Below are 17474 nucleotides of genomic sequence, written 5' to 3' on the forward strand. Positions count from 1 at the left end.
TGATATAGGAATTGGTTGTACTTTGGCAGTAAAGGAGACTGGGATGATATCCCATGGCCAGCATTTCCTGTATGGCTCTGTTTGTACTATTTTTATTCCACTTTTGCTTTCTTCTTTCTGCCTGATCTCCATATAAAGGTGAAGGAACTACAAAACCATGAATTTTCCACAGCACCCAATCCAGTTTAAAAAATGTGAGATCACAGTATACCCCTTATCCTAAGGGTTTGGGTTTTTTCCCTTGACTCCCTATACAGGAAAAAAAAAAAAAAAAAAAAGGTGAGATACTGCCATATGTGCTGTGGAGCTGCCTGGGCATCACAGCATTGCTTCAAAAGCTGCAGTGCTTCATTTCTGAGAAACTGCATTAGACTCTGTTAAAAAAAAAAAAAAAAGATATTAGCCTTTATAATTATTTTGTTGGCACTTAAGAATTATTTATAATATTCCGTGAAGCATATAAATCACATATAGTCTTTTTTTTAAAAATGTATTTACTCATTTAAATAACTGCTCATTGCCAAGTACAATCCTCAACTGTCAAGCCAGAACTCTATTTGTGATGATTCTGTTTTGATAAATTTAGATATATTTTGATTCTGTGGTCATGGATTCAGTGATTACAATAGGCAGGATGTCTAGAATTCTATGTCTAAACCTCTCTTAGGCCTTCCCCTGATGAAAAATATTGCACCACTACCACCATTATAAATACATCTCATGAAAGGTTTTTATTTCTGAATCCTGATAATTTGCCATGTGAGCAAGTTTCATCAGTGAAAATCACAGTCCTCATTTTTACCAAACACATTTATTAAACCCATTCTAATTCCCATAGCTATGAAGAAATAAATGGTCTTTTTTTCTTGCTCTGGCAGGGGTGTTGGACTAGGTGATCTTTCAAGTTCCCTTCCAACCCCTAACATTCTGTGATTCTGTCTTTAGACTGTTGGTCAGGTAAAGTATTATGGATTCTCTGCAATAGAAATAGCATTCCTCAAAGTCTGTGGTACTAGTAAAACATTTGCAGTCATACTTTTTGTAATTAAATTGAGCTATTTGACCTTAATTAAGTCTGAAATGTACCGCCAGCAGAATTAAAGAGAAACTTTATGAAACTAGCTTCTGAACTCCTCAGTTTGTTTTCAATAATACAGTAAATACTTTTCCGTTCCCTTGCCACCAGGTAACAGAAACGCGGACTGGTCCTCTTGGCTGCAGTAACTATGACAACCTAGATTCTGTCAGCTCTGTTCTGGTTCAGAGTCCTGAGAATAAGATTCAGTTGCAAGGTATGTAGGTGCAATTTCATTAATTTGTTTTGGAACAGGATGACATTTATCAAAGTATTTGTTTTCTTTTCTTCCACCTCATAAAAGGTCATTTTTCTGATATTTTTTGTGTGTGCAATAAGTACATTCTAGACAAAGTGAGGGAAATGTCAGTAACATGTTGCCTTTGAAATAGAAACAATTTCTGTACACATCAGAAATAATGCTAACATTTTACAGCCCTGTTTAGCAACCACTTGCACACCTTTTAAACAACCTGAATTCCCATGGTTCTACCAAGCAGGGAGTGACATTTAGTGTGCTCAGCCTGCTTTGCATGTACTGAGTAGTAGCTTATACCTCACGCAGTTGTCCCACAGAAATCAATGGAGTCACGAGAGGAGCAGGATATAGATTTTCAAAGACTCTAAATAATGAAGAGTCCAAAGGCTCCTCTTGGGACTTCTAAGAAAACTTGGAAGGTTAGACATCTCACTCATTAGAATAGTAATAGTAATGTTATATTAAAAAAAAAAAAAAAAAGGCGAAAGGAAAATGTAAAGACAAAGGTAAGGGAGAAGGAAAAGGAAAGGAAAAGGAAAAGGAAAGGAAAAGGAAAAAGGAAAAGGAAAAGAGAAAGGAAACAGAGAAGCATCATTTCTAATTATTTTTTTGTTAATTCCAGTAGATGCATTTCTGAACCTGCATATTAGGTATATAACCATTTTTGAAAAGTCACCCTCTAGGGTATTAGGCATTAATTACAGCCTTTTTCAGTTACATGAATGTAGCATGAACAACTTATTATTATGAAGACAGACTCAATTCTCTTTAATTTATGTGCTAGTTTAATAAATAGTTTATATACTTGTATAGAGGTATATATGTGTATACCTCTGTGTATATACAACAAGCAAAGAATACAGTTCTTATTTGCAGTTACAGGTAGCTATACAATTATTTCCAGTTTTAAAAATTTTCAGTATTGGTTCATAAATCAGTTGGACATATAGTGTGAAGCTGTTGCTATCAAGAATGGCTGTTAGGGAAAGATTATCTTCCTGTTTAAAACAATCATGTGCGCTTCTTTCCCTTTCCTTTCTCTCTCCCTAGAATAGGTTAAAAGCCTTAAAATCATACAATGATTTCAGAGACAGTATGTATTTTTTAAAATAGTACTTGTAATTTCCACTGGGATGTAATGAAATGTTTCCAGAAACAGTTAGTGATTTTTAATGGTCTTCAGCATACGCATGATATTTGTCAGTTAAAATTTGGAAAACAATCTTTGCACCACTCAGACAGTGGTTTGACACACGGCATTGGATTATCATTATGAGAAATATATTATCAGAACTGCATAAAATATTTTGTACTTATCATGGAAGAATTGAACAGAACTCAAGTTTACTTATCTGGGCTTTCTTTTCCTTTCACAATTTCATGGCTTTTCACAAGTATACAAGTACATTGAAAAGTTTACTCAGGTAACAACCGAGTTTTACAAATTTTGACATGAGGTAGAAAACAGCACAGACAGACCCGGTTTTAGCAATTGTGGTGCAACTTTCAGCTTGGAAGGATTATGAAATTACTATTACAGCTATCATTTTTATGTACCTAAAAATAAGGGACAAATCTCTATGAAATTGTCCAAGCAAATGTGTGGAAGAAACCTACATCACAAATAACCAATCCATATGCTTAGAAATTACTTGTCCCACATATATGTTCCACTGGTTCCAGAGAGATTATTTTTGCCATAGAGAATAACAATAAATAATAAATAAAAATGTATAATGTACCTTGCAGTGGCTTTTTGATTGATGGATTACTATTGTAGCTACAGTAACTAGTTAGTTAAAATGCTTCTATATAATATACTCCTTCCCCTAATTAGGATGGTGTAAACAATGATCAAAACTTTCAGATGAGTAAGTCTAAATTTCTGGTCACAAACATTCTGAATGTTTGATTCACCTGCTCTGTGGTTCTGATACATCAATGTGACATGCTTTTGCCAGGCCTCTGCAAGCCATGGCAATGCAAAGCATGAAAACACTTTGAAAAGCGATTTGTGATGTAGCAGGAGTTTTTTGAAACACCATGGGAGCTAGACTTTGCACCCTTTCTCCATGCTAAACGTTTAGTAGGTTTAAGAATTAATTTTCTTTCTCAAGGTTTTATAGCCCTACCCATCACAATTGACTGTCCCTTAGTAATTAAATACTAATATTATGAGAAATGAAATATCAGCCAAATTTTATTTTTCTATTATTTCCTCCCACCCAATTTTTCCCATTCTTCTTTGTTTGTCTCTACAGAATCACGAAGAGATGAGTTATTTAGACAAGCTATATCTTGTGTCAAAGGCAAATGGTAAACAAGTCCAATACAGAATGGAAATGCTTACCTTCAAACCTCTTTTTCTGGTTATACTGTCTCTTTACTGTGTCTTTCAGGGCTGCTTTGCCTTCATCAGCACTCTCAAAATTTGCCTTAGCTGCTAGTACCAAGATTATAATTCAGCTGCATGTTTCCTTACTGCAAAGCTCTTACTCTGAGGCTGTTCATTCAGCAATTCTTTACAAGAAGTTGATGTAATCCTTTCTTTCTGTTTTGACAATCCCCCTAGAAAGAAATTACATCAGTAAATGCTCTGTCTGAGGAACACAGGTTAGCAGTTGGTGAAATGGATGTTCCATACTGAGAGGGAAATGTAAGGAATATATCTGAAATTAATTCTTAAGAAAAGAAAAGCATGACAGTGCAAATGCTAGACAGATGTGTAAATTGTCCTAAAAAGCTGTATAGTTTCCTTTTTCATAATTGTTTGTTTGTTATATACGCTGGGGAAGCTTCTTGGCTTGAGCATTCATTTGTGTTTCATACCATGATGCTTACTCTCTTTCCTTCAGGTCTTCAGGTCATCCTGCCTGAGTATCTGCAAGAACATTTTGTCCAAGCAGCTCTGAGTTATATTGCCTGTAATTCAGAGGGGGAGTTCATCTGCAAGGACAATGACTGCTGGTGTCAGTGTGGTCCCAAATTCCCAGAGTGCAACTGTCCCTACATGGACATTCAAGCCATGGAAGAAAATCTCCTCCGCATAAGTGAGACTTGGAATGCATATAACAGTGAATTTGAAGAATCTGGTGAGATGTTTTATACATTTTTTTTCTGTTTGGCTGTATCTCACAAAACACAACAGATGCCATCTGAAACCTCTAGAATGATTCATACGTCTAAAGCTAAATACACTTAAAAGCATCCTGGATCTGAGTCTTAATTATTATAACTTTCTGATAGGAAACGTTGTCCTCACCTTGTGATGACCAGCAGTCTGTGTAATTACACTAGGATTTAGGCAGCTGTGTTTGAGTATTCATCTGCTATACTTTGTGGAGTCCAGGGCTCGGAGGACTTGGTCCCTATTGGAGCAAGAAGTATACTGGAGGAGACAGAAAGCAAAACAAATGAGGAAAAAAGTCAGGTTCTACACTTTATATGAGTATTCTGCATTTTTGTTCTATAATGCAACTGAAACAGCTACTTCGTTTCACATCCATTTTTCAGTATTAGGTCAAAGTTTCTCCTGTACTTCCCCTTTCTCCTGTCCCTCCAGTGATACCATGAAGCTGACATGGAGAGCATAACCAGCTCTTGATTTATAAAGTAGTTAATAGTCCATCCCATTGTGGTTGGCAACTTGCTTCAACATATGATTTCTCTTTAAACTGGACCTATCCATGTTGTCTCTACAAAACATTTGTGCTGCATTAGTTTTCTTTAAAGCATCGAGTTTTATTTCATACGATATTTCACCTGTCCTGATCTTCATAACTTCCAGTCCCATAGAGAATGGGAAACGCAGGTAAAATCAGCTTCTGAACAACTGTTTTCACAACTCACTCAGTAATGTCAGTAACAGCTGTGTAGCCAGATGGTGGGAAAAGTAAGGAAAGCTCAGCAGACCTGGGACAAATCACTGAGGATAAAAAAAGAAGTAAGGGAGATAAGGAAGAAGAAGAAAAAAGAAAAAAATCACAGTTTTTAATGAGTTGTGTTGGAGAAAAAGAAAGAGTCAGTAGAAAGGAGAGGGAAGAAGACTATTCAGTGGTCATGGGAAGAGTGAGGGAGAGAAGGAGAAATATCAGTACAGTACTTTACTGTGAACAGTACATTGTATACACTCATTTTTTATATTTGTGGCTTTATAGTTAAAGACTGATTTCTCAATTCGAGGTTGAGAATTTCAAAAGACCCTCTATTAGTTAAAATTTCAGTTCTAACTTTTGGCAAGAACTGATGCCTAAATTTGAGTTTGGAAGATCTCTGGCCATTTTCCCAGCCCCAGTCTCACTCTTAGAATGAGGAGGCCAGAACTTACAATACTTCTTGAAAGATCACAGGATTCTCTGATTATAAAAGCATGAATTTATATTTTGGTTTTGTGTATGTAGAAATGCATTTTCCCAGTTATTATTTTGACACCTTTAAGCATTTGTGGAGTCATACTATCATTTACTACTTTGCAAACTAAGAAAGCATATTGACTCTACAGAGAGGCACAGTTTTTTTTACTACATACTGCCCTATTTGAATGGGATGTGGTACTGTTCAGTGTCAGAAGAATGTAATTTAACGGCACCTACTTAACAGCAATTTCAGTTAAGCTGAAAGGGCACACATACTTGAATCTGTGGAGGATTCCTATAGCAAGCTGTACAGGGGCATCAAATTACTTACGAGTTTCAATAGTTGTCAGTTACACGTACAGTCCTATGTTCAGGGCTGAACATGAATGCCAGGGGAAAAATGGGTAAAAGTTGAATTCTGCTCTTTTAAAAAAGGCTCTTTAGCTATGCTGTGTGAATCACTAAGATGGCAACTTCACAAACATCTGTCAGTTAGGTAATTGCTAGTAGAAGAGGTTACTAAAAGGTGTGAAATATAGGTTATTAACAACGTTAACACATACACCACAGCCACTCTCTAGCCCTTGAATTATTTAAATAATTTTTAATCTAATAAATGTACAAAGCATGACTTCCACATATCATAGGTAGCTTAGAAAATCTCTGCCTTTGATTTATAAACTGTTTTGCATAAGGACGTTCATGGAAAGATGAGATGGTAACCTTGTATGTGTATGGGTCTGTACTTTGTTGAAAAAAAGTCAGCATCTGAACTTTTGATAGATAGCTTAGTCATTGCCCATTCAACCTCCCTCTAGAAATCATATACTACCATCTGAACAGCTCTTCTAGTACTGTCACATATGGTCTGTAAGCATTTCTAGCCACAGTGATTACTGAGACATATTCTGAAAAATTTAGAGCTTGTACAACATTTAAACTATGAAAAAACCCCCAACTATTAACAGATATCAGCATGATCTGATTCATGTTAGTAACATGTTTGGAAAATAAAAGTGCCCTTTATTAAACAAAACTAGTATTTTATATAGGTATTTTATAACTTTGATGTGTTATATATATGTCCGTCAGCCTAAATCGGTGGAAGCCAGCTTTTGAGGTAGAAGTATGTTGCTTTATTCTAACCAATTTGTAATATAAATAAATTAGCTAGAAAAGAGTAAGGTGAAAGAAGGCCAGATAATGTAGTAATTTAGAGTCTGAGTGGACAAGGGACAAGATAATCCAGAACACTAACTATTGGCCTATATAGTCTACTACTAACTGCAGAGGAATGAACAGATGAATTCCATTCTCTGACACTATGAACTCGAGGTTCAAGTAATGTTAAATACAAGTGTATTAATTTTCTATTTTTCCTGCCTTCCAAACCCTTCATTACCTTACATAAAAAACAGAATTGTCCTCTGAACCCAGAAACAAATTTTGTCCCCTAATACAGTCTTGTAAAATTTACTGGGTTCACTTGAGGTCATGAAGATTGTGGATAGAATGTAGCCTAAAGAGGAAAAAGTAAATATTCTATTTAAGATGGTTTGTTTACTGTTGATGTTCTCTCTCCTGTCTGTTCAAGATAAAACTGAGGAATAGATTTTTTTAAAAGAAAAAATGGCTGTTTTTCAGTGCCTAAATCCCATCTAGGTAGCTAAATTTAGTTTGTGTCTGTGAAAGTCTCCATCTGCATTTCCAGAAATAAAGAAAATAAATAAAAATGCAACAGGACTATTTTCTCTACAGCCTACTGCTCTCTTCCAAATTAGACCATTTTACCTTTTAAAACATGAGATGGGAAAGAAAAATATGTGTACTTAGTTAAAAGTCAGAGATCCTGAACTGTACAACTGTACAACCGTAAAAACGTAATAGTTTAGTGTGACCACTCTGTGCATACATGTCCAACTGCATCAGATAATCATGTTAGATAAATGTAATGTTGGGTGAAATGAAAGCATGTACCACATCAGGAACTCCATGAAGTTCAACAAGAAGTCTAAAGTCCTGCACCTGGGGAGTCCTGCACCAGGCACCAGAACATGCTGGGGCCACCCAGCTGGAAAGCAGCTTGGCAGAAAAGGACTTGGAGGTCCTGGTGGACACCAAGTTGATCGTGAGCCAACAATGTGCCCTTGCAGGAGAGAAGGCTGACAGTATCCTGGCCTACATCAGGAGGAGCTTTGCCAGCAGGTTGAGTGAGAGGATCCATCCCCTCTTCTCAGCACTCGTGTTGTCACAAATCTGGATTATTTACCCGGTGTGCAAAGTGTACACACTGATCCACACACAAAGTTGACATATTTGATTTATGATGGTTCTGTGGAAGTGGGTGCTGGGTGACAAACTGCAAATCTATCACACTTTAAGTTCAAACAACAGTAGTTTATATACTTTACAATAACAAAGAAATAATACCTGATTGGTTACATGATTTTACATAATAATCTTTATATGCATGCCCCACAGATTACCAAATTCATTACGATAAGGCGGTCCTACATTTACATACTCATTATGCACAAGTGGGTGTAATATTTAGTATTAAAATTGCTATAGGTTATGTGGGGATATCTTTGATTTTGACCCTTGTCCAAATCTACCCTTGATTTATAGAAGCAGACCATAAAGAAACATTATCTACAAAGGTTGACAAGGTTGGTATTGTATTCAAGTCCTGTTCTTAATTACTATAACCTATGTCTTGGTTATTATTTAACCTTTTGAGTTAACCTTTGGGGTCATTCCATCTTTTGATGTTTGAGGCTTTCCAATTTCGTTACCATGGTTCTAATTTTTGTGCTTCTGACATCAGTGGTGAGGCCGTACATGGAGTACTGTGTCCAGGTCTGGGCTCCTCAGTGCGAGAGGCATGGATATATTGGAGAGAGTCCTTGACAATTATGAAGAGTCTGGAGCATCTCTCTTATGGGGAAAGGCCGAGAGAGCTGGGACTGTTCAGCCTGGAGTAGAGAAGGCTCAGGGGGATCTTAGGAATGTAGATAAACACCTGCAGGGAGGGTGTGAAAGAGGTGGAGCCAGGTTATTTTCATTGGGTTCCAGTGATTGGATCAGAAGCAGTGGGCATAAACTGAAACACAGGAGATTCCCTCTGAACATCGGTAAATGCTTTGTCACTGAGAGGTTGACTGAGGACTGACACAGATTGCCCAGAGGTTGTGGAGTCTTCCTCCTTGAAGATATTCAAAAGCTGACTGGCCATGGTCCTGGGCAGCTGGGTCTAGGTGGCCCTGCTTGAGCATGGGTTTGAACCAGAGGTCCTGTCCCACCTCAACTGTTCTGTTGTTCTACGATTAAAGAGTTTGCCCAGTTTTCACATAGGAGGACTCTGGTCTGCAATTTGAGTTCATTGATAGTGATAAGTCTCTTTCGAGCAACTGTGATTATTATAGGTTAGATAAATAAATATATTAATAGAATTATAGAATGGTTTGGGTTGGAAGGGACCTCAAAGATCATCTAGTTCCAACCCCCCTGCCATGGCAGGGGCATCTCCCACTAGACCAGGTTGCTCAAGTCTCCATCCAACCTGGTCTTGAACACTTCCAGGGATGGAGCATCCACAACTTCCTTAGGCAACCTGTTCCACTGTGTCACCACCCTCAGGGTGAAGAACTTCTTCCTTATATCTAGCCTAAACCTGCCCTCTTCCAGCTTCCGACCATCACCCCTCGTCCTATCACTGCAGGCCCTTGTAAAAAGTCCCTCCCCAGCTTTCCTGTAGTCCCCCTTCAGGTACTGGAAGGCTGCTATAAGGTCTCCCAGGAGCCTTCTCTTTTCCAGGCTGAAAAAGGCCAACTCTCTCAGGTGTTCCAACCCTCTGACTATCTTGGTAGCCCTCCTTTGGACTTACTCCAACATCTCCATGTCTTTCTTGTGCTGGGGGCTTCAGAGCTGGACGCGATATTCCAGGTGGGCTCTCATGAGGGCGGAGGACACATTCCAGTTCAGAATGTATCATTCATCATTATGTGCAGATTTCATTTCACTCAGGTACTTCTGACATCTTTTAACTACTCGAATCTCATTTTGGAGGACATGGAGCAATATGTTATTAATTTCTCAGTAAATTTGGCTATTTTTTCTTCTCTCTAGCTGTCTTGTGGCAATACATACTTGACCTCTTTGTATCAGTCTATGTACTAAGTTCTTCAAGAAATTACAAGAGCTACTTTAAATTATTTACTCTAAAACATCTGCTTATTCTTTATCATATCTTGTGGCTTCCAGACTCAGCTACTACCCTTGCAAATTAGCAGATGTTTCCTTATCATATATCCATACCAAAGCTTTTAAAAATTTATTAACAAATTTCATTAGTTTCTTGAGGCCTTTGGCTTAATTAATGTGTAAGCAAAATTCTCTCCAAGAACACCATTCCAAGAAACTGTGTTCTTATCATCTAACACGTGGCCTAAAAATATCACCTCTAATGGAATCAAGCAGTGCTTCCTTTACCCTTTCTTAAGGTACATAAAACTAGCCTTTCACCGGAATTTGTAGCCTAAAACGGACAACTAGATAATCTAGTTGATCTGCTGTTATCATAAGCCACTAAGTTTCTCTGAGATTCCAGAATACGTAGTCCACCTATGTTTGTTAGATTAAAACACTGCAATCTTCACTGGTATGCCTATAGCCCACCCCACCTCTTCAATGTGTTGTTCTTTTAGTATTGCTGATTTTCTTGTGCCCCTTCTGCCCGTAATAATAGGAGCACGTACTTGTTCAGCTCCTCCCACTACCTTATTCTCTCAGTAAACTTTATCTTTCCATTTCAGGAAAAAGCTTAGACCTAAGGACTCAAGTGCTAATTAGTTTCACACAGTAAAGAACATCAAAAGATTCCTTGAAAAATTTCCCGTATTTTTAAAGTATGTAGGACTTTCACAGCTTATGGTTACAGTGCTGTTGGAGATGGTGTTAGTGAATATGTTGTCTTGTTACACATCACTGATTTTGAAAGTTTTTGTGGCTGTCTTGGCAAGACAGTGTACAAAGAAGCAAATTGTAACATGCAGCTCTGTCAACGACTGACTGGCAATTTAGCATTTTAAACAGATTATGACCCACTGCTCTAAAGAACATGAAAGGCATGAAGACCAATAAAAAGATCTACAGTCTCCGGATTTTGACAGCAAGGATAAGAATATGATCATGCATTGTCTGCACCATAATCCTGATGTGGCTGGATGCTGAGTGTCTTTGGAAATCTGTCCACTTCATTTAAACAATTTAAATTACATCAATTTTCTTTTAAGGTGGTCTGCTCAGTGACATCTAAAAGAAATTTGTAGCAGTCCATGTTATAACTTAATTTCATTTTTCTAAATTGAAAAGGCTATTAAAATAAATAAGGACATGGTTGATAAGATTACTCAAACAATATAAGACAGCAAAAGTGCATTTTCATAATTTCTTTTTTATCACTAGCATTTATGAGACCTTCTGGAAACATGAAAGTAAAATCTTCCATCCAAGCATTTATTTTCACATAGCTCACATGCAATGACAGCTTACTGCCTTCTCTTTGCATATTTCCCAAGTGCTGAGCAGATGATTTTTTTTTTTTCTGTTGAAGGCAACAAAATCTCTTTTGGAATATTTCATTGAAAGGGATGAGGACGTGTGCAACAAATATTATGAGGTATATTTTCAAAGTAGCTTTTAAACAAAAACTTATTCTTTCAAACATTTTTTTTAATACTAATTACTATGGAAGGAAATAGCATGCCTACAACAAATTGGACAGAAATTTGACTGTCACAGTTGGGCTTAAAGGTGATTCAGTGAAGCGCTGAAAAACGTGCTTATTTTAATAATTTGTAGTCCATTAACTTCATAGATTCGACTTGTGTGCTTAAATTTTTAGCATCATCTTAAATAGATCAGAGTCACAGCCATCTAGGAACTTGAAGATTTTGGCCCACTGAACACAAAAACTCTATGCTACCAGACGTGATTTCACAGGCATAATTAAATATCAAAAGTCATCCTGTAAATATTTTTAAATGCATCCTTCTACAGCTTTAAAAGACAAATTTCTGTTCTCAAAATGTGGAGTTTGACTTTTTCAGTCACTTCGGTACCTGCTTTATAGAGATTAAAAGCTAAATTTCAGTGTCACAGAAAGTGCAAGTGGTATAAGTACAGCCGAAGTAAATTGATATTAACTTTCACATTAATATTTGCTGAAACTATTTTTCATTGTGCATCCACCCCCAATCATTTCTTTGATGATTGCAAAGTACTAGCTGAAGTGAATTGCTGTTGCGAGCAATTCTTCTTAAAACCCTGGATTCACTGGATTTGGATTTCATGTCTAATGTATTTCATAATTCCCTAATAACTCCAGGATTTCTTGCTATTGAGCATTACATTACATGTACTGACTTAAAATCATCTGAAAAAATCCAGTTTTGAAAGGTTCACCTAAAAATTAGATCTGAATCCTCAGTTAACATACAGCACTACATAGAAAGTTACCAAAGTTTTTTTTTTTTCGCATCAGCATAGATTGCTTTTGAGACTTTAGACTCCTGCTTCCTTAGTTCAATTATATTTTTCCATTTCTTTATAATGACTGAATTAATGATGTTCCCCAAATCCCTTGTACAAAGTAATTGGATTTAAAGGGTTGAAGAAAGCAGGTTTTAATAGAGGAGATTATAAGCTTATTACTGGACTAGTATGAGGGAGTTTAGGCATCCCATTCTTTTTTGGGGGGTTGCATTTGCATCTTATATAATAACTTTTATGTAAAATCTACAGAACGTAATAGGAGATATCATCTCCAGCATTCCACAAACTTCAGTAACATTTAGAGAATTATCCATTTAATAGTGTCATGAATTTATATCTCCGTCTTCAAAATCGCAAAATGAGGAAATCCACCATATTTTGATGATACATTTTCAGAATTGTCTTCCTTCTCCTTCAGTTCGTATTTTCCCCATATGAAATATGAGTATACTGTAAAATATCAATTTTGAAACATGAAAGGCTCTTTCTACTATGTACATATACTTCCCAGATCTGCAAATCTGTTTTATTAGAATGAAGCACAGTTGAAGTACAAAGTTCGTCTTGGAAAAAGTGAAAAATTAGTGTTCCCTCAGTTTTGAGATTAATTTAGACCTTAATCAACCGAAACTCATATGCAAACCTGGCCAATATTTTTACTATTGAATACTACTAAACAACAGAATATGTTTCAATTCACACTGCATTTTGGGACTGGTGGTGGTCTTACTGTATAGACATATGAGTTGTCTGAGTCATGACCTCTCAAAAGATTGACCAGTCATTTGTGGTAACACTATATGGTCGGTATTTAAATAGCAGTGTGGTGTCTCCAGGCTTCAAAACTGTTCTACTGTTTCTTGTGAAGGACGAAGATCCCTATTCTCACAGTGAAGGTAGTTTCCAATACCCAGGCTGCAAACCATGGTAAAATATATTAAAATCAAGACTGAAAATTACAAGTGGCACTGATGTAGAAGTGCCAATATTCATGGGAGAATTCTTTGCAGCCTCTGCTAGCCTCATGAGTTTGTTACAGATGGGCAGCATTACCTCCATGATTATTGAGGCTGTAAAGAAGCTGTAAAGGAGGAATTCTAAAATTGTCCAAAGTCAGAGTCTGGGTATGACAGTCACACAGTCAGTCAATACTTACATCCATAGCAAGTGATCATATTTGATCTCAAAATTTACACAAATTTCTTAGTATTTCTCAGCTAAGAGTATTTTACAGTTATTATTCTTGCTTGTAGACACTCTTAGATGCTGAGCACATAGTAAAACATCTGTTGAGTTTTCTTCTTTCAGTCAGTTTGAGTAAGAGATAAAAAATAGCAGAAGTAGCCAGAGTGTCAGACTTAATTAATTTCCTAAAAAAATTTTTTATGCTTAAAGAAGCAGACACAAAACCAGTCAGTTAAAGGAAATGTAAAGTTAAATTGTTGAGATTTAAAATAGATTAAATTTAAAATAACAAACAAAAAGTAAATAAATTTAAATAGACTGTCCAGTGATAAAGACAGAACTCTTAAGACATCTGGTTGACAGAATGTGTTATGATGAGAAACAATGACAAATTCAAATCTTCAAGTTAAAATATGAATCACAGCATAAAGACACAGATAATCTGGGGGAAAGATGTTTGCATCATGGGGTAAGTACTAGCTTTTTCATCATTTCATACACTGTTGTCAACTGAAGTTCTGGAATCATCTTAATTATTAATATATTAATTGTCTCCCAGCAGTGCATTAAGGAATGCAACCAGTGTTCCTTATGTGGTTCATTCTTTCTCTTCTTCCCCACCAGACAAGCATTTTTAAATATTGCTGTGATTACAGTGTGTCAGGTTCTTTCTGACGGATTACTCCAGCAAAACTACACCAAGTCTGTATGTAGTCTGTAATGTTTAACCTTAAGAATCCCTCTATTTGGTCAGAAAAATGTAATATAACTTTGTTTGCCATCCCAGTAAGTCAGAGATTTTTGCTATTCCTCTGGTGCTAATTCTTTCTAAAAACTGCTTTAGCAAAAGTGGGCACTATGGGATTCCTTTTTATTGCGTGTCACTATCTTCAAATAAAAATCACCTAGCTTACAAGTAAAAAGGTAATTTTTACCAGCTGCCAAGCCTGCAGATTGACTACATCATGTCTACATCAACCATCGAGAAGGTTCTAGCCTTCTCTTTTATTACTAGCAGTAACAACAGACAACACTAAGATCTAAACAATGCCCTAAATAACTTGTGTGTAAACTACAGTGATGTTGTTTTAAAAATTTTCAGACTGCCCTTTAATCACTAGGTTAAAATTACCTTGACATTTGTAGGGTTCCCTATGATCCTTCTAGCACAGGAGAAAAGGAAAAAAAATAAAAGAGCAAGAAACTGCATTCTAAGACAGATATTTTAAAATGGTGTCATAGTTTGAGCCCACCCAGCCAGCAACAAAGCACCATGCAGCAGCTGAGGGATGGGGAGGAGAAAATGCAACCAAAAGGGCTTGAGGAGCAAGACAAAGGACAAGGAGGGCTCACTCACCAGTTATGGCCACGGGTAAAAGACAGACTCAACTTGGGGATAACAACATCCATTTAGTGAACCACCACCACCGTCAAGGATAGAGAGAAATACAACCAGGTTTTAAAGGCATCTTCACTCCACCCCTGCAGTCTTCCCAGGCTCACCTCTGCTCCCTCTTCCCCCCCAGCAGCGCAGGGGGCAGGGAATGGGGGTTACAGTATGTCCGGCACAAGGTGTCTCCGCTGCTCCTTCCTCCTCGGGGAGAGGGGTCCCTGCAGCCCTCCCCTGCTCCAGCATGGGGTCCCTCTCACGGGAGACAGTCCTCCACGAACTTCTGCAATATGAGTCCTTTCTGCAGGGCTCCAGCTCCCCATTAACAGCTCCAGCGTGGGTCCTCCCATGGGCTGCTGCCCTCCCAGCATGAGCTGCTCCAGTGCAGGCTTCCTTGGAGTCACGACCTCCTTTGGGCCCGGTCTCCTGCTCCAGCCTGGGGTCCTCCACAGGCTTCAGGCCAACATCTGGGCCACCACTGATCTCCAGGGACTGCAGTGGGTCAGCCTGCCATCCCACCATGGATTGCAGGGGAATTTTTACTTTGGCACACCTCCCCCTCTCCTTCCTCACTGACCTGAGTGTCTGCATGGTCATGTCTCTCACATTCCCTCTCTTTCGCTCACAAACAAAAGCAGACAAACTAAGAACTCCTCAACAGGTTTTCCCCCTCTTACATTATTTGCAGAGGCACTAATTGGCATGGCGGCCAATGGACCAGAGGCAAGTCCAAAATTGGAGCCAGGGAGCTTCTGGAAGCCTCTTACAGGAGCCACCTTTGTAGCTCACTACCCCACTACCATAACCCCATCAGACACAAACCCACCACACATAGTTAATGTAACAAATGTCTCATTTACACTTGTTTTGAATTACTAAATGTGAGTAAAAAGGCAGAAGGTAACTGCAGGTTTAAATTGTATATGTCAGTTTAAACATAGATGTTGCTATATGTACACTCTGATCAGAAGAAATTTCTTGCAATTATAATGGAAGTGCCCAGATTGAATTTCAGACTCTGTGTTGAGATTCCAAGTCTTAAATAAAATTGCAAAATGACTAGGTTTGATTTGGTATTACAGTCAGACTGTAAATTTAAAGTCTCACACTTTATTTGCAGTGAAGACAGTCTGCACTGTAAGTTCTTTCCTACCATAGTCCAGTGACATATTACTGCCTTTCCAGTTACTCTATTTCAGTTCAAACACATGTAGCATAAGCTCAAAAATGAAACCTGAAACTAAAACTGAATACTGGAGGATTTCTTCAATTTACAAAATCAGCAAATTTAGCCTGACTTTCTAATAAGCTTTCTTTTCATTGATTCAGAAGAATGAGAGAATGTACCTGTGAAAGGCTTTTGCAAACTTGTTGTACTCGGTACATACAAAGCGTAACTGCACAGGTCATTCAGGTAGCACAGTCTGTCTCTCTGTTGACCGCAATAGACCGATTGTGATGCAAAGTGAGTCTCATTTGAAATTTTAATTGAAAGACTCCTTGTGAAAAGTCTGAACAGATTCACTGGAAGTTGAAGGTGCTTTATAATCACTAAGAATAAAGAGTTCAATCAATATGGTTCAAACTATTTGCCCCTGAGCAGTAGAGTGGTGGTTTTCTTTAAAACAGTGCTTATTACAGCTTCAGGCTCAAGGCCAAGAAAACTTAGCCCCCTGAGTTCTTAATATAATTATTGTTTTCTCTGTTATCTTGCAAGGGTTTTAATTTGCCTCTCAGTAATTAACTTCCCCGTGTGGTTGTCAGCAAGTTTAATCAATGACATGAACAGATATACCAAGCTGTCATTCCTTCTGTGACCAATACTCCCCTGCCCACCTCTCCCACCCCTGTGGAGGTATTTTAATAAAATGAACAGGTGGGATGTGCATAATTTCTTCAGAGAGACTGTGTCTAAATTGTTCATCTCCTACTTCAAAAATGAAGGTACAGCAAATCAGGTCCTGTCAATATAATTGCCCCTGTTCCGAAACTAAAAGCATTATATGACTTGCTAAAGCAGCACCTGGTAAATCAACTTATTAAAGTTTTACATGGCACTGCATTCTCAGCCACTTTAAACATTGTGATGACATTGTAATAAGAGGAGGAGCAGAAGGCTTGATCTAATATAATTCTACTTACATCCACCATGTACAGGACATAATGTAATTCCCTTCAAAGCTAGTGACAAAAAAACCCCTCATTCTTGGTGGAACTCCAATCTGCCTTGGCAGCTGTGGAAGAAGGATGTCACTCTGTGGCCTCCCTTTTCTTCTGTGGCACTGTTGTCTGTTCTGATTCATAGCTACTTAAATCTTCTCTTGCAACAGCTTAACACTGGTTATTTACTTCAATGTGTTTTCTAAGAACACTTTTCAGTTTCACTCATTCTCCTCCGTGAACTATCCTTCTGTGATTCATTACATACCTTATCCAGTTTTCAAAGTGCAGGAGCTACCACCATGACCAAGAACAGTAAAGTAACTTTTAGGGGGACAGAGGATACCCTTATGCGTTATGTGCATTTGTAGTGCTACGGAAAGACAATAACAGCTAGCACTAGATAGAAATTGGAACATCCATGCTGCAGGAATACTTGTAAACCATGTTGAAATGATCAAGATGTTTACCAAAAAATACAAAATAACCCATATA

General features: G+C 37.7%; 1 protein-coding gene across 2 annotated transcripts in view; it reads left to right on the top strand.

The window, feature by feature from the left end:
• Window positions 1-17474, top strand: part of BRINP3 (BMP/retinoic acid inducible neural specific 3) — a 210256-nt gene that overhangs the window by 141742 nt on the left and 51040 nt on the right. For both annotated transcript variants that reach the window (XM_086462715.1, XM_086462716.1), the window contains 2 exons: window positions 1187-1292; window positions 4190-4426. In XM_086462715.1, the coding sequence (XP_086318841.1) occupies window positions 1187-1292; window positions 4190-4426 (343 nt within the window). The remainder of the gene's footprint in view (window positions 1-1186; window positions 1293-4189; window positions 4427-17474) is intronic.

The sequence above is a fragment of the Leptosomus discolor genome, chromosome 3 (genome assembly GCF_034619465.1).
Source record: "Leptosomus discolor isolate bLepDis1 chromosome 3, bLepDis1.hap2, whole genome shotgun sequence".
NCBI classification, from domain to species: domain Eukaryota; kingdom Metazoa; phylum Chordata; class Aves; order Leptosomiformes; family Leptosomidae; genus Leptosomus; species Leptosomus discolor.